Below are 25,019 nucleotides of genomic sequence, written 5' to 3' on the forward strand. Positions count from 1 at the left end.
ACACATGATGATTCAGGGTTTTTTTTGGATTATGAATGCGTCTGACAGTGGTCGTGTGTGTCATTTTTGAGGAAGTACACGCCTCAGTCTCTTTTCCGGCCCCTGAGGCCTTGCTCTTTTCACTCTGCCACTGTTTGGGTACACATGTAGCTGTTTTGTCATGTTAAGGGCCACCGCAAAGCAGAAGTTGCAGATTGGAAGTGGGCAATTCAAACCTATAGCTGCAACAACTGGTCGATTATTGGATTAATTCATCAAAAGAAACTTAATCTGCAACTATTTTGTTAATTATTTTATCATGTTTAAGCAAAACTACCAAACATTTACTGGGTGTTCCTTCTCAAATGTGTTCAATTGCTGGTTTCTTTGTCACATGTGATAGTAAATGAAATACAGTCGTTTAGTCAGACAATTCAAATTTGAAGACATTGTCTTGGGCTGTGGGAGCTTTTTATTGGTGCTTTTTTTTATTGAAAATAATCATTATTTGTAGCCCTAATAACAACCTCTAACAACATGCACTGGTGAAGATTTACCAAACACCACTTAAACTGTACATGGAAATGCACATGCAGGAGAAATGAGAAAACATACAGTTAACTATATAATTAACTTCCACCTTTCTACTTTGCAAATAAATTCTTCACACTGCCTTTTCATAGAAGCAAAATTAAATCACATGATTCATTACTAATTAAAAAATAAGTATAGGATCTATTTTACACCACATGATGGTTGTCTTGAGGATGTTGTGCTCTTAAAGAGAAACGATATAATCCAGCAGCTGAGAAAGCAAAGCGTCTATCAGTATCCACAATGAAAGATGTTTTCCTGCTCATGGCAAAGTAGTGAGTGCGTCCCACAGTTTGCCTGTTTATTTATACCCTCCCTCTCAATGCGGAGTGCCCTCCACAGCTGCGAGTGCGACTTCATGCAGAGTGACACTGCGAAATGAAGGGTGAGTGGGTAGAGATTGTTTTGGGAAATTGCCAGCGTGCGTCTGTGTGTGCGCTTGTGATGCGTACAGCATTATATGTTGTTCTTAATATACATGGACAGTATGCATTTGTGTGTGCGCCTGGCGTGCATGTTTGCATGCATGTGTCGCCCATGATGGAGACATCACCAGGGATCTTTGTTTCCCACAGCTCATTCCTCTGTGCTTCTCAACGAGAGTAAACATTTTAATTTAATAATGTCACACAGAGTTGTGCTGTGAGAATATTACCGCTAAGATGGGAGTTAAGACTCTCAGAGAAGCTCTCCCCCTCCAGCTCTCTTTCTCTCTTCCTTCCTTTCCTCGGTTTACTGCTCTTACGTCCTCACCCTGTCTTCCTTTTCTCTCTCCATTATCCACTGACCGCTCTCATTCCCCAACCCTCAGAGGACACTCTATGGTTATTTATACAGCCTGCTGTTTGTCTCCAGGGGGACAGATTCCTTTGGACTCCCATCAGTCACTGTGAAGCTATAGTCCTGTCCATTAACATACAGAATAGGGCCGTCTGCAAAAAGTTGTTTCGGCTTTTATGTAAGCCCATTTAATTGGGATTTGTCTCCATTGTCATAGCAGCAATGGACCAATACGGGTCTGCGGCCAAAAACTGCAGTTCCTTCAGTAGCCACTTGAGGCTGGCTCCAAAAGCGAGTCAATCCTCATAGATCCAGTCTGGTACAAAAAAAGGAGTCTCCATTTCCCCGTTCATGACAGCTGTTCGGGGCTGAATTTTTAAATAACCCCTTTTAAATTAGTCCAAATATGGTTACCTCGGCTCCAAAAATCCAAGATGGCGATGGCCAAAATGCCAAACTCAAGAAAAGTTGAAAGCAATTGTTGTCATATTCCATCATTTTGGCTGTAAGAAGTCATGCTGCTCTGTTTCCATGAGCATCATAAGATATCAATTTATAGATTATTGTATTATTTCTAGAGCAGAAACTGTCATTGCCATTTGTTCCTCTGTCATTGTCTGCTTCTAATTATCTCCTCAACCTTGCCCATTTCTGTCTGACAACAAAACTCTGGTCTGATCGGATATACTACAACAAAACTACTTAGCTTTTAGCCAGGCCTGCCAGCAAACCTGATGGCTCACCATTCATACAACACACTTTGTCACAGTATCTGAGGACAGGGGCAGAAGAGGACAGAAGTCTCAGTGTTTTACTCCACTTGGCCGACTGAAAGGAAAGCCTGTGTGTCAGTGGAAACAGTTTGCAGATGCCAGATGTCATATAGATGGGTTATGGTAACCTCTCGAAGAGCCATGGGAACTTTCCATGGACTTGAAGGGAGACAGAGGAAGGACTGTCTGCTGATAAAAAGAGTAATTGAAGGGGGCTTGGCTCAGTGTGTGTGTGTCTGTGTGTGTATGTGTGTTTGTGTTTATCTTCCCTTAGGATCTTGATGCTCTGTTATCTCTGAACTCCAGACATCTGTGACATGTAGCAGACCCCTCGTATTTCTTCTCTGCGGGCTACTGTGTGTTAGTTTAACAGTGCACACATATTGTCGTGGGCATTTGTATGTGAACGTAGATGTTATCAATCACTTACTTGCATTTGGTTCAGTCCCTTTATTCTTTTGATTTCAGTATTTCATTTTAGGTTGTGGTTGAGAAAAGATAGCGCAAGATTAAAAACATTTTACTTATATCAATATCACAATGATTACGTTGATAGTGAACGTTGGCCCTGGAGTTTTGCGTCAGAATAACCCAACAAAACCTACCTGGAGATTCACCGCTACCTTCATAGCCACACATTACATGGATACTACTTGAAGAATTCATACTTAGGAATAATAATATCAATGGATGGCAGTGTCAACTGGGTGGTGAGTCGACCCACTTTGGTAAAAACTGAACCATCTTAGACATCCATGGTCTCCAGAGGATAAAGGAAGACTTGGCGAACATCCGACTTTTCCTGCAGTGCCATCAACATGTTGATTTTTTTCGGTCTTATGTTTGGCTATTGGCTGGAATCCCATGATATTAGGTACAGATGTTCATAGTACCAAGAACATTAATCCTAATGACTCCCATGACTCCCTGTCTTTTTCTCTAGAGCCACCAGCAGTCACGTACACAGTGAATTATCTTAACATCTACTGAATAGACTGGCACAGAATCGTGTACAGACATTAATTGGTCCTTTGCAGACATATCCTAATGACTTTGGAGATCCTTTGACTTTTCATCTAGCACTACCATAGGTCCACATCTGCTGTTTTAAGAGAAATATCTTTGGATGGATTGCCATAAAATTTGGTACAAACCTTCATGCCTTACAGAGCCACTATTTTAGCCCTTCTTTGTGTCATATTTTTTGCGACTGTCACGAATATCTTGCACAAAACTATCAGATGGCCACATTATTTACAGTGTAGCTTTAATGTGGCTGCTATCATATAAATAATTCAGCTTGTCTACCACTCACACTATGATAAAGCCTTACCAAAACAAATGATCAGCCTGGAACCTGATTTTGATCTATTTTCACTTTTCACATTCGTCAATTTCCCCTAACTTTTGGTAACAGCAGATTTATTGTCAGCCATGTCTCTACTTGATTGTTTCTGTCCTCATGCTTGCGTGTATATGTGTCTGCAGAGCCTCGTGCTCTGATATCTTAAGGGCTCAGTGCTACAGTCAGTCAAAGCATTGGCCCTCATTCAGCCCTCAGCGGGGGGCCGGTACAGAGAGACTATTAGATGCCAAATGAACAGATAATTTCAGTAGCCTGGATGCAGCCCCGGAGAACAGCTCATGTCTGTTTTTAACTTGTACATTCCCACTAATGACGTGCGGCCCGTTAGCAAATATAAGTAAAAATAAGAGTGTGTGACTCAGCTGCATCACTGCTATTGTTTTACAACCTTTTCAGATTTATTTTTGGTCTAAAAGCGTTACAGTAGACACTGATGAGTTAGTCCTAATTGCTTGGTTTTTTGTCTTTGTTGAATGTATCTTATTTCTTATTTGTTTGGGTTGCATTTTTCTTAAGGAGAGGCTGAATGCCATGCTAATTGGACATTTTCAATGTCATTATTCCTCCGTTACATTCTCAGAGCTCACAGCTTGTGGTGGTATTCAAACACAGCATACATCTCATTCTCCGTCACTGCTACCCTGGGGTACATGGCATACACTCCTGCCCCTGAAATGCCACGTGCCTCCACTCTGCACGTGCCCTCAGCCACCACACACACCAGATCTGAGTCAACAGAAAAAGCTTTTATAACATTCTTCCAAAGGTTTTCTAACAGGTTGATCATATTAACTTGCTGAAGGGGGGAAAGTTATTTTTCCTCTGACGACACGTCCATTTTAACGAGTCACTCACTCTAGTTTTTCCAAGTTTATCCAGCTGATGTATCCAGTTATACAGTAAACCACAGCTGCTTTACATAGTGCTCCAGATTTTTAGTACTTAGCAGAAATTTGGCACCTCAGTGTGAAAGATTGGAGGAGATTGAGCATATCAAGTAATTAGCAGTTTTCCAAGTTTCCACATAGACTGTGAAGGTATCAAGTCTGCAAATGGGGGGAAAATACTGTCAAGAAGGGAGAACTTTATTTTCAAAGGGAGGAGTATTTTTTGTTGAGAACATATCAGAATCAGAGAGCCAGCAGAAATGATTCTGGCTGCAGGAATGTCTATGCAGTTGTCAAAGTTTTAAAAAGACTTACATTCAGTTTCCTCAAAAAAAAAAAAAAAAAAGACAGTAATGCTAATCATGTAATGTTTGGTATGATGTTGCACACATAAACTAAAAGTGGGAGTGGTGCAGCAGTGGATTGAGTAAAGGAGACTTCGATCCTTTTTTGGTTCAGTCAACATTATCAGACCTGCCAGAGGCACTGTCACTGCTGCTAGCTACACTATCTAAGAGGCTCACTGTTTTTCAATCAGCTAACATCCAATTTTGCAAAACTCTTTATTTGTTTCTATACCTGCCAACCTTGAGATCTCAAAAATAGGAAGGATTTTGAAACCGAGGTGTTGGGGGTAGGGTCTGGGGGCCCTTCCCCATAAAAGTTTGAGTGTCAAACGCTTTTCTGCCTGCATTCTGGTGACTTTTAAAGAATGAAAAGAATGAATGAATGAAAAGAAATGGGTATTCTTCTCTCCAGGATGTCTGAAATTTGATTGAGTATGTATTTCCTTAGTACTCTCCATTTCTTTCTCTGTCTCACTCACTGAAGAGGATGAGATATGAGCAGCTTTCTTCCGATCAGGGCCAGGAAACAACATTTGGCGTAGCTATATTGTTGTCCAGGTGGAAACAGTAGACTTTTAGAGACATACAGCTTATACACGTTGTACAATGCCAGGAATGAAAAGGGAAAAAAAAGTTGTGAGCATTTGTCATAAATCAGGATATATACACAAGAATTGTTGACCTGGGAGGAAACCACAAGAGGGAATTAAAAGACGTGAGTCTCCTGGAAAAACCAAGAGGGTTTACAAGTATGTTGGTCAATCTATCCACCAATTTCCTGCCACTTATCAAAGTCAAGGTCATGTTAATCTTAGTAAATGTATCATTAGGAATAATCGAAGTATTGAGAAAATATGATACAACCATAAATACTTCTCAGCGTTATTGTCTCTGTTGATTTTCCATCTTACATTTATACTTTAGCTGGTATGATCTTGGCATAACTTTCTGAACCCTGCAGAAACTCTGTAGCTGACTATTAGCTGCATATTGCAATATTATTACCCACTTGTTTAATCCAGTCTCTACATTTAGGCACCCGTGCACACTTGCTCTTCCCACGTTGACTTTTGTTGTGGCCTCTAACACAAAAAAAATCCAGAACGATGGAGTAAATGCACTGTGGGTTAAAAAGCTCCATCAGAGTGGAAATGACGCCTAGGGTAGCCTCCCCTCAGCTGTCAGTCTGTCAGACAGGAAACTCTTCCTGCTCTTTCCCCACCATGAAATCGTTTAACTGCCGGAGTCACTCAGACATAAACCTTAAGTGAAGTTGTTAAAGTTGCTCCAGTAAAACGAATGAACTTGAAACGTGCAGAATAGCTCCAAGTTATCAACTCCTCTTTGCTGGCAAAATGTGATAGATTTGGTCGGATTAAATGGCTGCCAAATGTGATTTATCCAGTTGTATTTAGTGCAGACGAGTTCACATTCCTGTAGAGATGTGGTATGATTTCCTGCTTTTAAGAGAGAAATGTAGAGAAAGGGAGGGTGGTAGGGTGACAGATGGGGTGTTAAAATAAGTTAGAAGCAGTGAAAAAGACAGCCAGGCACAGAATGAAAGCGAAAAGCAAAGACTCAGAACTGTAACTGCACATTTGTAGCTCTGATGCTAACTATCAAAAACATTTTTTCAAACAGTGTAGCAGAATATCACCTGAACCGTTCTCCTGATTCTGCTGTGTTTTTTTTCCTTTAGTCGAAAATGAGAGCCACTGCGACTTTGTAAAACTGAGAGAGATGCTGATCAGGGTCAACATGGAGGATCTGAGGGAGCAGACCCACGCCCGCCACTACGAGCTGTACCGACGGTGTAAGCTGGAGGAGATGGGATTCAAAGATACAGATCCTGACAGCCAGCCCTTCAGGTAACGAGAGAGGAGAGTGAAAACACACCCAAAATCCAAAACCACAGAGATACTCAAGTGTCAACAGCAGGGAGAGTCTCTAATACCTAATCTATTCCTGTCTTCCTTTCACTCCAGTCTTCAAGAGACATACGAGGCCAAGAGGAAAGAGTTCTTGGGGGACCTGCAGCGTAAAGAGGAAGAGATGCGCCAAATGTTTGTCAACAAAGTAAAAGAGACGGAAGCAGAGCTGAAAGAAAAGGAGAGAGAGGTCAGTCTCAAGGGACATTATGGTTGTAGAGGCAGTATATTTGATTTTAAATGGTCGCTAATGTCTCCACATCAACTTTAGAGGTGCTGTTTTCTTTCACTAATCTTTTTATTTATTTTATTACCAGATTTCTGGACAGTATACAATGATATATTAAAGATATCAGAGTGAGCTTGTCTCCGGTTGGTATACAAAACCAACAACATTGAGAACATGAACTGAGCCCATACTGTTCGTACCCTAGTCTCCCATTTCCATATCACCCACCCTTCATTTTTCAGCTCCTGATGTTGCTGCTTGATATGAAATAATGGATGTGGTTGAGTCGAGGAACTGTGCTCAGATATTATCCATTTGTTTAGAAGAAGAAGATATACTTTTTGTAGTCACTTTGAGTGAGAGTGAGAGTTAACTCAACTCTTACCAAGTACCCATTCAAATCTCTTGTCTCTCTTCTATCCTCCTCCCGTCATCCCCGTTCCTGCCTGTCCATCACCACCCTCTCCTCCTCCCACCCAGCTGCATGACAAGTTTGAGCATCTGAAGCGGGTGCACCAGGAGGAGAAGAGGAAGGTGGAGGAGAAGCGGAGAGACCTGGAGGAAGAGATGAACGCCTTCAACAGGAAGAAGGTGGCAGCTGAAACGCTCTCCTTATCTCAGCCCCTCAAGAAGGACAAGGACAAGAAAAAGTAAGACCGATCGCTCCTGTCAGTCACTCACTTGCCCCATTCCTCTTTCCATAGCAGGAAGCTGCTTGTTTCCCACCACCCTGCTCTTTTCCTTAACTACTCCTGTTGTCTTTTCATTCTGTGCCTTAAATCCTGAATTTCCTTTTTGTACCTTAGCCTCTCTTGTCCCTCCTCTTTTTGCTCTCTAACCCCCTGTTACAAGCTTTTAAGCAGAAGCCGTGCATCCTGCCAACTCCTGTGGCAAAGTGTCACATTAATGACCCTTTTAACTCAATGTGCCGTGTTGTTGTCGACCTGTCTCCCAACACACAAGCATCTCAGCTTTTGGAAAGGCCTGGCATGTGTTAAGGAAACTTCCTCCCTTTTGTTTTTGTCCTGCCCAAGCTTAACATTTCCTGTCCTTTCACTCTTTCCTTTTGCCTCGCTCTAATTATTCAGGATATTCAGGGAGGAGGCAGTGAAGCAATTGAAAGCTCGGCTTATAAATAGGTGACGCAGAATACGGCTTGCAGAGGGCAAAGCTGATTTCAGAAGGGGTATGCTGACTGTGCATATGCGTTTATGATGGCATAGGTATAAAAACAATATTGGATTTCTCATGATTTAGCTCATTACCTACACTTCATGTATATTTCACTGTCATGCACAACATAGTTTGTAGATTATTGGTTTACTTTGCAAACAGCAGTTCTATTTTGGTCATTTCAATACAGTATGACAGTCGACTCAGATCCATTATCCAATAACTTATTGCAGTGATCATCATGTTGCATTCACTGTCTGGTCTATTTGTATTCTGTGGTGATGCAGTGCGTCTACAGCAGGCATTGTTTAAAAAAAAATCCACCCTTAAAGGTGTATTTTAGGAGCCTTCCTCTTCCTCTGGTTTTGATTTACCAACAATGCACACAATGTGGCCAAAAGTATGTGGACAGGCCTTTGTGTTTTGGCTATGCCCCTTAGAACCAGTTAAGGGAAATCTTAATGCAAAACACAGTGATTTTTTAAATTTCACTTAACTAATTGCAGCAGATAGAGCACTGACCTCAATCTCATCACACTTGTTGGATAAATTTGAGCCGCAAGCCTCTATAAATATATAATTTTGGTGTATCTTAAAGCAGCTTTCTGCAAGTTAATCTTCAGTCGTCTTGACTGACAACTGAATCTAATGGCTGTGTTGGAGGTTAGAAATGATCTGAAAATGCACGCCAAGCACTAGACGGAGATATGCAGTGACCTGTGCATGGGTTGTAGAAAGTGTTTTCCCAGTCATACTTTCTGACAGTGCATGTAAAGAGGTCTGGCTCCATCTTGTGGCGGCTCACACACATTGCTGCCAGTGCTGCTGTAGGAAACTGATCTTCCATTTTGTGGTTTTGTGAAAGAGATTCCTCAGATTCTTAGTGTGCTTCTTAGGTGATCATTTTACTTCCTAAAGTATTAAGTTTTGTTACACTTGAGGACACACGCTGATACTAAACCACTGCTTATTCCAGATTAAAGTAGCATTTCAGAGGATACAGTTAGGAGTAACATTTGAAAAGGAAAGTGTAGAGCTCCCCCTGCTGACCAATAACTGCATCAGAATGAATGTAGTTGTGATGGCTCACACTGTTTTCTTTTTACTAACAGAAACTCTTTATTTATCTGTAGCACCTCTTTGCTTCAGCGCTATTTTATTAATTTTCTATAGATTTCAAATATTTGTTCATGATTTATTATTTTCGCAAAGTAGCTGTTTATTCATCCAATTTATTTTTATTGTTTGTCATTGTTTTTCAGTTAATTTATGGCCGCTGTATTCCCTCCCACACACGACCATGGATTTGTCATCCATCACCACAGCAACGACAACACCTGTTGATTTTTTTTGTTTGTTTTGTTTATTTTGTCTTATTTTGTTCTGACATTCCATCTTGACATTGTGCACACGGACCAAAGACTCTGAGGATGATGATGACGCTCATGATGAAGCCACAGGGGAGAGAGAAAGAGTGAAAGATGGTGAGAGATAATGAGGAAAAAATAATGTTCACTTGCCAACAGTGGCCATCTCATTTATTCAGGATCTTTCATTCTATGCTTCTTTTTTTGGGACACTTTTTATATATATATGCATTTTGTTTTTCTATGTTGTGATTTAAAGATTTTCTGTTGTTTTTGTGTTTTTCCATCAACTTTTCACACAGAAACGAGCGGTCCAAACCTTTTGGTACGACAGTGTAACACAGTGGGCAAGCCATTTAAAACCGTTCAGTATGTATTGAAAGAATTTAGGGTGTGTTTGATTTTATACGACTGGCATTTCGATATCAGTGACATCAAACGTTTCCTAAAGTCTTTTAAATACCTGAACTGTTTGAAATGTTGTTACCTGTTAACCTTTCTGTAATCATGAGAAATTAGATTAAGTACATTTCACAGTAGAGTAAATCCCCGAGACCAAATAAAACATATAAATAGCATGTCAAGCAATAAAACTGAGTACCTGTATACTGTATATATTACTGTATATACATAGGTACTGACAACCTAAAGTATAGTCTTAACTCTTAATAAAAATTATGCAATATTATGGTGCTGTTTCGTATTAACTCAGTAAATGTATGTGAATATTTTCTGGAGCTTTACCCAGCTTAATATGCAAAATGTACTAGTTTTTGAATATGATATTATTGTAAGAAGCACATATGACAGTGTACATTGTCCACAAATGATGTAACTTTATTGTAAACCATGAGCGATCGCCTTGATGCAAGTGTTGTGACGGTGGACACACACTCAAACATGAAGCCAGTATATGTACTATATAAACAGTATATACATACACACACAGGATTCAGGAAAACATACAAGCCTCAGCGAGCTGTATAAGAGTTTACACTCAGAGAGAGAAGCGAGCAGCTGTATTTACTGTCTGTCGTTGGAAATAAATGCAAACCCCCCCTCCTCCTCCTCCATCCCGACTTTGATGTGTCTCTCTGCTATGATTTTCTTGACGATATTCAGCCGGGAAACAGATGAAAGTGAAACACAGGCAGGTGAAGACACTTATTCCCTCACACACACACACACAAGCACAGACAACACGCAGAGGCTGTCGGCCTCAGCTGTAACCCCAACAGCTGTCAGCTTGAGATGCAGCGTTTCCTGTTTAGTGATCCCTAGCTGAGAGATATTTGCTCAGTCTCCACACGATCCTCCCTGCTTTCATCACCATGCTGCTGACCTCAGCTGGGTGTGTGTGTGTGTGTGTGTGTGTGTGTGTTCACAGTGTGTGTGTGAGAAGAAGAGATGATGTTGGTTAACAGTGTGCTTGTGAGTGACGTGTGTGTGTATACAGTGTGCATGTTAACACAAATTGCAGCTGGTTGTCGCTCAGTTTAAAAGACGCACGGCTGCATTTCAGTACTTCATCTCTCTTCAGCTTCTCCTCACTCCAGTATGAAAACACACATCAAGTAGCTGCTAACAGAGATTGGATAGTGTAGGTTTGTCAGGAATTTTCCAGCCATATTGCAACACTTACTCGTTTAAATATTAGTATTTAATAAAGATCAATAAATGAGAGAAAGATTAAGATACTTGTGTAATTTTTACATTCATATGTGGCATGTTAAATAGGGTTAAGATCATTTATCCCTTAAAAGTAAGGTCTCTTTATACTTGCAACTTCTTTTTGCCCAAGTACTTGATTAAGTCAATATAAATTCAGATTATTTATTAGGCTGGCGACTTAACAATAATTTTCAATATCAATTATTCTCCCAATTATTTTCTCTGTTGATAACCGTGAAAAATGCCTATCACAAATTCCTAAAGTCCAAGGAGTCCTCTTCTTCTATTTTGTTTTTGCCCTAAGAATAATACAGAACTTTATTTATAAAAACGTATTATCATTTCCTGTATTATGTTCAACGTCACAGAACGCGTGCGTGATTCAATGAAAACAGACGGAGGAAGTCACGGCACTGTCGAGATCTTCCCATATAAATGGTTTTGTCTTTACTGCGAAGGCTTTGCTGCCAGCACTATTATTATTCCGTCCACCACCTGCGGGGCTGACTGGATCTCATCCAGCAGTACAATCTGTTCAGGGCTCTCTGTTCTCTCTGTCCTTTAGTGCACCAACACACTCCGCTAACAAAGCTGAGTGATAATGGCTCTCTGACAGTCTGTCCTACATCCACCACAACATGGTGGGACACACTCAGACTGTGTGCGCTACATCTTATGGGGTTCGAGTATAGTGCCGTAGTCACAGAGTGTTTTCAGGAAAATACATGATGAAGGCTGAGAGGTTGTGTGCTCATCACATTCAGTACACTGAAAACTTAGGGAGCACACTTCACCTATCAAACAGCTGTGTAGACAGACATTAAATACCCAATATTATCAACATGAGAAACAGAAGTGCTCACGGTAAGTCAAAATTTTAAATCAAACCTTAATTAATTTTCACTTTTTATGTAATAGTGTTTAAAATAGTTAATATATCAGTCTATGAAATCGAGTCAGTGAGTCAAAATTTGAATTTTCTAACTCCTAATTATCAGACTCAGTCAAAATGTTGATTTAAATTACATAAGCTGGGCAATATACTGACATTATATTGCTATCATGATGTGAGACGAGATGTTTTCTTAGATTTTCAATGTCATAGTATCGTATAATAATATATCTTTTCCCGGTTTTAAAGACTGCATTACAGTAAAGTGATGTAATTTTATAAACTTGCCAGACTCTTGTACTATTTCCCTTTACCCACTTAGTCATTCATTTCACATTACTGATGATTATTTGTCAAGAATATAACTGTGTAAATACATTACACTCATAGTCAGCCCTGCAATATTGCTGCAATATCAATGTATTGGGTTAAACATATTCTAACTAGACAAATGTGGTAATGCAAAATGTTTGACATGGCACAGAAAGTCATTATCTAATTCAGAATTATAGTCATCTAATTATAATTAGATTAGTAGATGCATTACACACATTTAAGAGGTTGAAATGTTTTCATCGGTATATAGGGTTTACATTTTTACAAATGGAGAATGTAAGAATATTTTTAGGCCTACAACACTGATAATCAAAATTAGAATGTTTAAAAGTTCCCTTTTAAGTTCCTGAATCTGATTTAGGAAGTCCGAATTTGAACCTTGAGTTTAAGTCTAGCTCCCTTTATGTATTTTTATTATTTCAAATCTTTAACTGCAAAGTATTTTTTTTCCTGGTCAAAATTGGCTCCCATATATAAACCCTAAAGGCTCTGCATACACATACAGGTGTTCTCAGTTAGCCTGGCTGATTGCACCTTAGAAATGACTCCCTGTTCACTACATAGAATTCAGACCGTGAATGAAATGCACTGAGTGGGTACATTTATCCACATATGCTGAATACAATGTATTAGTATTACATGATTTATGATGAGACCCAAATCATGTCAGTATAGTTGTATAGGAGCACATGCCAATCAAAATATGAACTCATCAGTAACTTGGTCAAGGGCACTTTGTCTCTAGGCAATAAAAATGTTTTGTGAATTTCACCTGTTAATATTTTCACCATCTGACAGAGGAACAAACATGGGAACCCTCCAGTCACAGAAACAAACCAGAAAAATACACTTTAGACTTTTGAAGTCATAGCTTTATTTTGGTGGTTGTACAGACAATAAGATATAGCTGCCTCGGTAAATGAAGGAATATGAAAAACAGAAATCCATTGGTCACTGGTGTAGGGTTCATCTACACCGACTGAATCTAAGGAGACGTTACAGTTGAGAACCAAGACAGTAACCAGTTCACATTAAAGATCATGCTGCTGGCTCCCCTCTGAAAACAGGAAGCAGTTTAAGCAGTCTAGAGTCCGTTCAGTGTCTGTAGGCTTCAATGTTTAACAGTGGAGGTAAAGTCACTGTGGACACACTGCATGGTCATGGATCAGACAACTTTAAATACGGTTTAAAATGAAATCATGATGTTTTGACACTTTCAGTTTACATGTCAGTATCAGGATGAAACAGAACTAGAGGGTATTTACAAAATAAAACCAGGATACTTTTATCCCAATGCTTCAATAACAATAATGTGACAGTATTCAGGGTGAGATTATTGGTGCTCTCATACAGTATGTAATAATTAAAATTAAATTTACTGACAACATTAATGCTGGGTCACTGATCAGGTAATCTCATGATGTCAAAATGACAATTCTTGGAGTCACTGCACTTGTTTTGATATGTAACAACATTTTCATAAACCAAACCAACACAGGTTGAAGCATTAATCAAATAAAAACTTTTTGCAGCGTTTAGTTCGGAAATTAAAGCCTTTTTTGTAAAATATAGCTTTTGTACATAACTGCTAAATAAAACAGCAAAACAAGTAGTATAAGTAAGAGGTTAAAATAACAATAATATTAAAAAAAGGGTTGTGAAAAAATATAATTATTTGCATTTAAAAAAAAAATCTCGCCCTTCACTCAAAGTGCTATGTGGCTCTGGGGGAACCTGAGCACAGAGATACCTCACGACAAAATCAGGATCAACTCTCAAACATAAAAAAAGCCATTTAAGGCCTCAAACACACTCATAAAAAACACACACAACTGCTCGATTCTTACCCTTAAACCGCCGACTTGTTCAACAAAACCATTTAAAGGACAGGAAGGTTAAAAGTAGAAAAAAATACGGCATCAATAATAAAATAATATTAGGTAGAGAACTTAAATGGACCAATAACATTCAGTCAGGTTCAACGATCCCACACAGTTTCTCCTAGACTGCCCAGCTTTTGATACAGATTATGGCATCAGATAACACTGACCCGTCCACACACACCACCAGATTCACATTTGGGTGTGGACGAGTGCACGGAAAATATCTTTAAATCAGTCCCTAAACGTAATGACAGGTGAGTAACTCAGTCAGTTGCATCAGAGCTCCATTAAACTTACAACTGAGGTCCTAAAATGTGCTCCACTACAATATATTGGACTTGGTATCATTCTCACTGTGAGATGGGAGAACTGCACACTTCCGAGAGGTGGACGGTGTGAATCAATGTCCGACTAGTTGATGGCAGGGTGCAGCGGCGGGCAGGGTGAGACGTTTTTCTGCTGGGAGCCCTCCGTGTCGTTTATCTGCGCCCCTGGAGTCGCCTCCTCGTTATACAAACACCTAAAACCGTCGTAATACTCATCAGAGTCCCCCTGGTCTCTGCTGCTTCGCTGCCTTCCGTGGCGCTGCGTGGGGCTCCAGGCTCGCTCCTCGTCCTGGATTTGGGCGCTGTCTAAGATGTAGACAGCGTTGGCCGGCAGGGAGAACTCCAGGCTGTGGAGGTACTCGTCTACCATCTCTTTGCAGTGGATGAACTCGGCACTGTCGACCTGGGAGAGTGGAGACATCACAGTGGGTCAGACGCTCCAAGACGTCAGAATAGTTTTTCAGAATCAACACAACGGTGACATTAAGCCTGAACACAGTGTAGAAACAGGGTAGTTAAAAAAGGCATACTTGTGACTTAGGTGTGCAAAAGAAGAAAGAAAAGAAAGAAAATGTGCTAACCCTACCTTCATGGGTCTAATGTTACCTCGATAATGGACGTGCTGCTTGGCTGAAAAGCAGTGGAACTCGTGCATAGTGTCAAACACATGGCATTCCAGACATTTAAGCTAAAGCTAAAAGCAGCAATGTTGTCATATTTCTTAATGAAAGGAAACCAAGTTTTTAGCAGTGTAGACATGAGTTTGGCATCAGTTTTGCAATGCACAACTGTCAGAAAAACATGTTGGCATTGATAAAAGGAATCGACGAGCATGGAGGCACACAATTCTGAATGATTTCTGAGATGATCAGTGTCAACTGTGAAACCCTTCACTGACCTTGACATAAGGTATAAGTACTTTCTTGACAAAGGCAGGTTTGTGCACAAACATTTTAAGTTGTAGGTTTTGTGCCAAAGTTCACTAAAATATCCGATCCCTCAATTAGTTTCTTCAGTGCAATCGTTATTCTGACCATGTTGGACCTGCAGAAGCAGCCGAATGACCGCTTTCACCAAAACTGTGTCGGTTTTTGGCAGTATGGAGTATAACTTTGTTGAGCTGAGTGTGCCTACATGTGCCTTTTTTATCCAAAGCAGCCTCCAAAGTAAAGGCTAATTCTGCACTGCATGAGGTGCACGTTCATAAATTGGAAAGGGATATGATCAGGGTTTTAAAAATCACCACGGGACACTAAAGTGCTGCTAGAACACCAAAAACAATGCAATGTTTTCTGAAATACCTCAAATGTATCTTTGGTATTTCTGTACTGACACATATTCAGATTCTGATGTTTCTGTAGTAAGCTAAAATCAGCCAATATCAGCACACGCCAATGTACTGGTTTGGCTCCAGTACATTTTCCCCATTTGTCTCTAAAGACAGGTAAAGATATCATATGGCCAGCAGAAAGCCTTCCTACCAGGCTCTGTCATTTCTCTTACTTGTGCTTTCTTCAGCAGATCGGTGAAGACGGAGAACCAGTCGGGTGTTAGCGACTCCAGCTCCAAAGTGATGATGGCCAAAGCCAACGTGGAGCCCTTGAACTGCCAAAGCTGGTGGCAGGCCATACAGTGCTGCACCTGTCTGGTCCACAACGCCGCCTGGAGGCCCGCGGGCCTCTTCTGATGCCCTGGCTCGGCGGGGAGCATACCGGGGTCCGTTGCCGAGTCCCAGCTGACGCCGGAGCCGAGCCCGATGGACGGAATGAGGTGAGGGTGGCCGGAGACAAGCAGGGCGTGGAACTAGACCGGAGATGAACAGGGGAAGGCGAAGAGGAACGAGACCAAAACGTTAGCATAATGATGTCGTTGTTGTCCCATTGTTCATCCATCGCTCACCCCTTTACCTCTACTACTTCATAATTCATATCAGCATCAAATACACCAGTGCATTTAACGTCCGACCATGCATATCTGACAAAATGTCAACACATCATTCATTCCTTTGACCCAATTCTCACCCAGGACACTGTCCCTCCACAGTCTCTACTCTTCTCAAGTGTTCACTGCTGCGTCAAAAGCTTTGTGCAGGACGACACTTTGAGCGCCAGATAAAATCTCACCATCAGATTTTGCTAAGCGGAGACCCACCCGTTTGCCTGAGGAATCATAGTAACCTTGTTCGTATTGTATCGTACGTGCAGTGCTTTTCTGTGTTCCCATTTGTAGGCAGGAGCTGTACATCACAACCTGAGCAAGGGCTCCATGTCACAAGGAAGCTTTGAGGTTTAGGCGGAGAATTTCTTCACTCTCTGGTCACACGGTGATTAGAAAACAGGAAGAAACTCACACATCCTTCTGATGTTACTTTGTTACATGTCTGTGTTTCTTTCATTCATGTTGTGTTTAGCTCATCTGCTTTAGTTTGTCTCTTACTCTGTAGCAAAACAATAAGCCATGGGGTTTTTAAGGAAAGTGGAATTCACTGGGAGGTTGATTCAGCGATGTGGTGCGAGAGTCAAAAAGTAATCCCAGAAACAGCTGCTCGACTTCTTCAAACCTTCCCTCTTCCTCCTTCAAGTTTTCCTTCTTCACTCCCAGTATGGAAACGTAGGGAAATCAGGGTGATGTAGCAAACAAGGAAAACTGTTTGTTTAGATTAACAGTCCGAATTCTCAGATGGTGGCAGACGTGAGCATCACATGGCTGATTCTGCCTCTCAGAGTTTCACTGGGATGTTGGAGCTTATTGCGAGGTAACGACGAAGCATCTCTGTAAATCCTCTTATCCATTCATATCAAAGTGTCATGGTGGAGAGTCTGTGACAAATTATCGATAGATTTTATTAATTGCTGTTTTATAGACAATAGAGAATAACACTTTATTTAGGAAAAGGGAATGCAGAGTAATTTCTTCAGGGCCGGGGGAATGTAATTGTGAGATACTTACAGTATTGTTCAGAAGTATTTATTTGAATAGTATAAAGAGAGAAAATGTCTTTATTTTATTATAGTTTTTATTAATACATTACGTCTCTTTATTTTAAAAGTCTTGGATTTTTGTAATGAAGTGATGCGACAATATTAGATTCACAACAATAACTCCACACGCTGTAAAACTACGACACCAATCTCAGTCCGATCCACAAGCCGTAATACTGTAGTAAGGGGAAAGTGCCATTTTTAGTTTTTGCAGAAGACACTGAATCAGTCCAAATGTGCCAAACTGCTTGTTGGTGACAGGTTATGGTTTGTGGCTTTAAAGAAATCTATCAGTCCTCCACCAATTTCAATATCACAAATCTAACGCTGGTATTTATTTGTTGAGGGAATGTAGGCTGTCCTTTGGTCCGGGATGAGATTACTGTCTCACTGAACACACTTCACAATTCAACTCCTGGTGCAAGTAAATCAATATCTTCTAAAAATCACTATCAGATTGATTTTAGAGAAGACGTGTGTCAGGAATTACGGCGTCCACTAAAACCGAGTAAGATGTTTCTTGGAAGACCCTTTGAATAGTGTGGATCAATACGTGTGTGAAACTATTTCTGTCAAGAATATTATGGGCTGTATTCATAAAGCATTCAACTGCTGGCCTCCTCATTTACAGCTGGGTGTAGTATTAAGCTACAGTTTGTTTTACTTTAAAGCACTTTCACTGTGACCCATAAAGCCATGCTGCTAGTGTGGTTTTGTTTTACACGTGTACAGAGTTTACAGATTAAAGGTCCGGGGGTAGGATTTATTGGGATATATTGGCAGAAATGGAATATACTATAATATGTTTTCATTTCCTTAGAATAATGAGCCGTTTATATCTACACAGGGAGCAGGTCCTCATCTACAAAGTTCACCATTTTGCACCACCATGTCTTACAGTAGCCCAGAACAGACAAACCAAACACTGGCTCTAGATAGGGCCATTAGCATCAGCCACTGTAGTTAGCAGCACCTCCGCAATGACTAGCATCAGAAAACCCAGATTTTTTTTTTTTTAATGTGAAACTGTTTCATTCAGGGTTTTACCGGTTTAAATCACCAGGTCCGTTTGTTTTGTAAAGAAAGACCTCTGTGGATAATTCGGCTCCTGGTAAAAACTTTCTGATAACTGGAACTGAAGTTAGCAAAGAAAAAAGATAAGCACACATTAGCATGTGCTGGGCTATTGGCCTGTCTCAGACATGCCAAATAGTGTCAAGAGAAACACTGATTTGTTAAGTTAAACTGCTTAATTCAGGGTTTTACCACTTTTAATCACCAGAGGGCTCATTTATGAAACAGTGTGTAGGATCCATACTAAAAACGCACACTTGTGAACACTTGTGTACGTACGGACAAAAGCCAAAAATGGTGCGTGCCAAAAAATATTCGGCTTTCTACAATCAAGCTTCCACCCCACCATCTGCGTCGCTAATTTCCCTGTCTCCAAAATGTTGGTAAGCATGGGTTCTCCCAAGTTTCTCCCATCAAGTCTGTTTTTATAGATCGCAACTTTTGCGTGGGAAGGAGCGTACGCCTCTGTCAGGCCTTGTTTAGTGCCTACGCAGTGTTTATAAATGAGACCCCTGGGCCTCTGTGGATAATTCGGCTCCCGGTAACACTGAAGAAGATGTTGATGAAGATTCTTAGTCATCCCGGTCATGGTAATCTTAAGTGCTACATCGTAGGCAACTGGACTTGCTTGAGTTTCTTGAAGACGTTTCACCTTTCATCCAACCAGTCCATTAGAAGAAGTCTTGGATGAGAGCTGAAACATCTTCAAGAAACTGAAACAAGTCCAGTTGCCTACAATGTAGCACTTAAAAACACTGAAGGAATTCCAACCACAGGAGGTTTCAGCTGGTTGCAATGTGCAATCCTCACCTCTAGATGCCACTAAATCCCCTAAATCTTACACACTGTTCCTTTAAATAACCGATTTTACATACATTTGCCATAATCGTGATACATATATAGATATTCATGGTCACCAAAATTACTCCGCTCTATCTGAAGCCCATCAATATTTGCTTTCCTTGGCAGTAAAGTGTCAGATGTTTAATCACTGCATCCTGGAGGACTTCTTGTTAAAAGCGTTATGAATACAGCCCCGGGCCCAACAGCATGACGGGACCTAAATGTCGTTGTGCGTGTTTGTTGACAGTTCAGTCAGTGGTTACCTCTTTAGGCCACGATTTGTGAGGGTTTAACAATTTAACTGCTGTTAACAAGCTGTGAAACAAAATTGTGCCATAAACTCAGCGACACAGCATGGGATTTTTAACAATGGCGAAACCTTGCTTCGACATCAGAAACAGTCAACAGCTCACAGCATGTTGTAGATTCGACCCAATTTGTCTCATGAGGCTTGGGAGCCTAAACGATCCTCTATCTCCCCACACCCCCTCTGGTGGGAGCAGGGTTTGGGTGTCCACTGTAGGGCTGCGGGTAAGTTAGTCAGAAGTGCCTTGGCCTGATATGCAACACGCCTGTTATTTTGCTAGCAGCTTGCAGATGCAGTCTTACGTGGAATATACGGCTCTATTCAGACCTCGTGCTGAAATGTGTCTTTGTAGCTTTTTGTCCACATACACAGATTTCTGGTAATTGGCCTGGGTTACACTCTAACTTGGGTTTGTCCAAATTAGAGTAGGAAATGGACCCTTACTTAGCATTTAAAGTATGGTGTGACACTAACGCAGGGATTTTAGGATTAGCGGTTACTAAAGGCAAGATTTATCCCATCTGTTAGACTAGATGTTTAAAACAATAAAATACCTGTTGCATCACAGCTGAGGTCAGGCAGCATAAAATTATTAGACATTTTATTATATTCACCAACACCTAATTATATTTTAGTCAATTTTATTCTGATTTATTAGAAGACAAATGTAAATCTAACATATCCTTTAATCAGACTGTTTGATTTAGAGAGAAGCATGATTTTATTTTCCCTTCATGCCAACGGCGATGATTACAAAAGGGACGAACACACTCCAACCACGACTGAATGGAGTTTATAATAGTGGGCACAATGAGTGAAATCACGTAAATGCACAATCTCTACCAGGACCAATCTTTACTGAGGGGACGGGGGGGTTGTGAGGGTTTGTAAAACACCATCTCAGAGCAAAACATGATGCAAGCATGATGGTTTTATGTGTGCTTTTGTACTGCTGTGTTTTTAGGGCAACATCAGGACCAGAGCTGACAAAGCAGTCCAGCCAGCTGACTGTGAGATGCTTTAACAGCTCGGTCCAGTTAAAAAAAAAACAAAAACAGAAAAAAAAAAGTTTGCCTGTCTATCTGCTAACTTACTATGTGAATGAAGTCGACTGCCGTCGCGGTGTACAAGTCCCAGTGCAGCTTGTCTAGAATGATCCTCTCCATGCGAAGAATCTCCGCTGTTGAAAAGTTGCATCCGCTCTGCACAACCAGGTCTTGAACTGAACCTATTACCTGTTTAAACAGACACCAACAAAAGGGAAGCAAATAAACGTATTGTTTTGAAATAGCATCGACGTGGGTGTTGTTTTTTTCTACAGCTGTTTTTTCTTTTGGGTGGTATTTGTGTCCTGAAGGAAGATCTTACCTCGTCCTCCTCGTTGATTTTGGCAGCCAGGACCAGTGAGGTAAAAGCGATGCATTTCAGGTATTTTGGTTGGGCCTAAAGGAAGAACTTAATTAGTTCTTAGAATCCAGACAGAGCTATGAATTTAAAAACAAACATCAGAAATCAACAGACTCTGAGGCCGTTTACACTTGGCCGGCTATTTTCATAAACGGACATTTCACTATCTCCGTTTTCAAAAAGATCTTCGTTTACACTTACCCGTGTATATATACACACAAGAGCATGCCAAACCTGTAGGTGGCAGTGTAACGAGAAGCTCAAGCCTTCCATGTATCCATTGTCACCATAGCAACATAGGTCGCACTTTTGACACAGGCGCAAGTTCTGGCGCATACTGTGACGTCGGCTGCCTATAACTCCGTTTATCTCCGTTTATCTCAGTTTACATGCAAACGCGCAAACGGAGTTTTCCAAAATCTCCACTCTGGCCGGAGTTTTTAGAAAAACTCGTTTTCAGGGGAGAAATCTCTGTTTGCATGTAAACGAAGGGCACAAACGAAGGAAGATGTCTCCGTTTATCAAAATCACCATGTACATGTAAACGGCCTCTCTGACTACAAGTAAGTGAACTTGGGAAATGAGAAAATGAAAAAGAGAAAGAAAACAAATGCAGTTAATTGTGCATGTTTTTAACAATGGGGAAATTTCCATTATTTCCTTTTATTCTTAAGAAAAAAAAAAAGAAACAAATGGAGATGTGCACAGCAGTTGAAAACTATTATCACATGTTGTAGCCGTCTACCTTGACAGTGGACAGCAGTCGGTGGAGGACACAGACTCCCAGTGCAAAGGTCTCTGGACAGAAGTGAAACAGCCGGTTCATCTCTCCAAGCCAAAGGATCACTTCTTGGTGTTGAGATGAAGAGATGTCAGCGCCCTGAGTGATCAGACAAGACACTCACTGGTTAATAAATGAAAGATTAAAAGATCCTAGACTCTGGGGGCCCTGGCAACGAGAGATATCAAACCCCTGTCCTCACTAAGGATATCCAGCTATCATATTGTAGCTACAAGGGGCCCCTCTTAGGGGGGTTAGGGGGAAGCAGCGGTGCACAGCTTTTTGCCTTTATAGGGGGTTTAAGGGCTCATTTATGCTCAACGTTAGATACGGAGACGAGGACACACAGAGCCTTGTGTCCAAACTTTGCAAGGACTTTGTTCATATTTGTGCTCTTTTTCTAAAAGCTTACGAATATGGACAAAACAGAGCAGTGCCACCGGAGTTGGTGGAGGCAGTGTAACATAGTTCAAGTGAGATACGACTAAAGGAGACAACAAAGAAATTTAAATAATGGCAGAATGGAACAAACTGGTATTATAGTGAACGTTTGGATGTATATAATGGCCACACAGACCACCACAATCTACAATGCAGCCTCAATTTAAAAGGTACAATAATACCACTTCATGCCTTCTATTGGCTGTATCTATGCCATCATAAAAGGTCCGAAGCAAGAATGAGGGCAGTGACGTTTGCAACGTTTGAAATGGACGCATCTATTTTTGTACATTAAGGGAGTATAAATGAGCCTCGAGGGAGTTTAAAGTTGACATTGAAAAATGTGCCAGTATGCATCAGAGGCCCCTCTTCCCCTTTTTCTTGTCGACATTTGCCTTTCCTGACAGTGCACCCTGATTAGAAGTCGGGGATTTTTAAAAGCAGACACTTTGCTGTGTTTTGGTTCAGTGAAAGTGGCCTTTTAAGCGAGGCATCTCTAGTATATTATGATACACAGGCCTGCACCTTTTACTATTAATCACATTTACTCACAGATTTTGTGCTTTTACAGAAAGTCACTTTTTAAGAGTTAAAAGAGAGCTGATATAATTCTAAACAAATGAGACCACAGTTGGGCTTTTTATTTCACCTGAGGAACTGTTAGTGTTCCTCAAAATGAAAAAGTTTCCTGTTAATCTTATTGTTTTAGGTCACATAAAACAATCTTGCCTTTTCATTTCACTGAGAGGACCAAGACTGTTTTTCTGTCGGCCTCCATCCCTTTTTGTCATCATAGAAAACCACAAGCCACCTTAACCAAATCTTCTGTTTTAGCTGCCCAGCAAACCAATCCTGCTATTCATCTACACCCACATCTGAAAATGACTGTAGTATTGATTCACTAACATTAAAATCCGACACAGAGCATCTACAAACAAGCTGTAAAAGCACAGCCCACGTGTCTCACCTGGATGCATCCGTTCTTGAAGACAGGTACCTTCCACAGGCGAGCCTCCCTGACCAGAGCAGCCTCCAGCAGGCCGACCAGCCGACGGCTCTCCACAGCTCCTGGGTTTTTCATCGCCTCTCCGGCACAGGCCAGGCTGCACCCAGGGCACACACACCTGATGGAGGGGAAGAGGAGACAGCAGATAAGAGATCATAATGGAAACTTCCATTATAGTGCACAAATCCTCCATATGAACAAAGAGGTCAAACATTAAAAACATCTGCTCAGTATCTTTATTTTTAAGCCTAATTTCATCTTCATTTCTCTGTGAAAGATGTGATGAGGATGCATCAGTGTGGCACCGTCCCCTTTTTGGGAGGTAAGTCAAAAGAAGAGGGAAGACAAAGGATTTGAAGGACAGGGAAGTTCTCTGCACAAATTTAGCTCAAAACATCAACTCAAACAGCTCTTTTTAAGTTTCAGACGGGTTTAAACAAGCATCACTGTGCGTGATTTATGGGCTCTGGCCTACAGTTAGTATAATCTGGGTAACAGTTCAACAGACCAACAGCCCTCTGCTCACAGAGCCAAGTATGCAGCAGGAAATCGCTCAGTTGGCAAAACAACATCGCCATTTTTCAGACTTTGCAGGCTGGCAGCGCAGGATTGATTGAGACACTATTGTGAATGCAAACCGTTTCAAAAGCTGCTATGTGACTGTTGAATGTGCTGTGGCTGAACTGCCACACATCCAGGCGGGATAATAGGCTGCAGCTGCTGCAGCCTCTTTGCACAGTTGCTCCTGCTGCTGCTGCTGCTGCAGTCAACATTTGCCTTCCTCTTTTTTTTTTATTATTTTGCTTTGCTCTTACCTCTTCGATTTCAACTGCAGGATATCCCTTCGACGGCAGGTGCATTTATACGGTTTTTCTTTTAGTCCATTTTCACCGAAAGCAGCAAACAAGCAAACAACACTCGGATGCTGTTAGAGAAGACAATCCCGGGTAAAACGACGTGTTTTCGCGTGAATATACTGGAAGTAGCCGCATTATATAAAAAGATTAAATAAAACTAGCTGCGATAAAGCGCCAAGTGCTTCAAAATAAGCGGGGCAGAGGCGAAAATAAGCGCAAAACAAGGCAGGAAGCAGAAAATCAAGGAGGATTGAGGGCAAGCTGTGTTTTGAACGCTCCTGGCTCCGCCCCGCCGTGACGTCACTGAGTCTATTAAACAGAAATGTGTTAGTGGGTCAGACATACGGGACCCCTCACACAAAATGGTCGAGCTTTCACTGGAAATGGAAGATTTCTGGACTGACTGTGTGGCCCAGGGATAGCTCATGTTTGTACAAGTGCTGAATTATAACTATAGGAATATTCCGTTTATGTGAATGAGTCCTGCTGAGAGCCAAACTCCAGGTCCACTAGCAGCTCTGTTCTGCCTGCAAGCTGATATTTGTTACAAATTAATAAACTATAGCGGGTATTTGAATCATGCAAATTCCCCTCATCATTGCAAATATAGCTAACCTTAAAATGGATAATTTCTGGCATCTTATTTTGAGCTTGTTTGACACCTGCTCATTTGTATGCACATTAAAACAACAGCTTTAAAGGGACAGTCCACCCCAAAATTAAAAATGCTTCTTTTGCTTCTTACCTGTAGTGCTATTTAACAGTCCAGATTGTTGTGGTGTAAGTTGCCT

At 41.0% G+C, this 25,019-nt stretch overlaps 2 protein-coding genes across 2 annotated transcripts in view; one reads left to right on the plus strand and one right to left on the minus strand.

Annotated features, from left to right (window-relative positions):
- septin8a (septin 8a) overlaps positions 1-10,491 on the plus strand; it is a 40,731-nt gene extending 30,240 nt beyond the window's left edge. Inside the window, exons 7-10 of the mRNA XM_049591433.1 lie at positions 6,426-6,594; positions 6,712-6,844; positions 7,364-7,533; positions 9,319-10,491. Coding sequence (XP_049447390.1) covers positions 6,426-6,594; positions 6,712-6,844; positions 7,364-7,533; positions 9,319-9,322 — 476 coding nt within the window. The 3' untranslated portion in view covers positions 9,323-10,491. The remainder of the gene's footprint in view (positions 1-6,425; positions 6,595-6,711; positions 6,845-7,363; positions 7,534-9,318) is intronic.
- A 2,688-nt stretch (positions 10,492-13,179) lies between these two features.
- On the minus strand, positions 13,180-24,531 carry ccni2 (cyclin I family, member 2). The gene is made up of 7 exons (XM_049591435.1): positions 24,187-24,531; positions 23,333-23,489; positions 21,889-22,023; positions 21,105-21,179; positions 20,831-20,971; positions 16,035-16,334; positions 13,180-14,934 (listed from the first exon to the last, which is right to left on the minus strand). The coding sequence occupies exons 2-7, from the start codon at positions 23,444-23,446 to the stop codon at positions 14,617-14,619; spliced, it is 1,083 nt and encodes a 360-aa protein (XP_049447392.1). The 5' UTR covers positions 23,447-23,489; positions 24,187-24,531; the 3' UTR covers positions 13,180-14,616.
- Positions 24,532-25,019: the final 488 nt, after the last annotated feature.

This window comes from Epinephelus fuscoguttatus, linkage group LG12 (assembly GCF_011397635.1).
Source record: "Epinephelus fuscoguttatus linkage group LG12, E.fuscoguttatus.final_Chr_v1".
In the NCBI taxonomy this organism is placed as follows: domain Eukaryota; kingdom Metazoa; phylum Chordata; class Actinopteri; order Perciformes; family Serranidae; genus Epinephelus; species Epinephelus fuscoguttatus.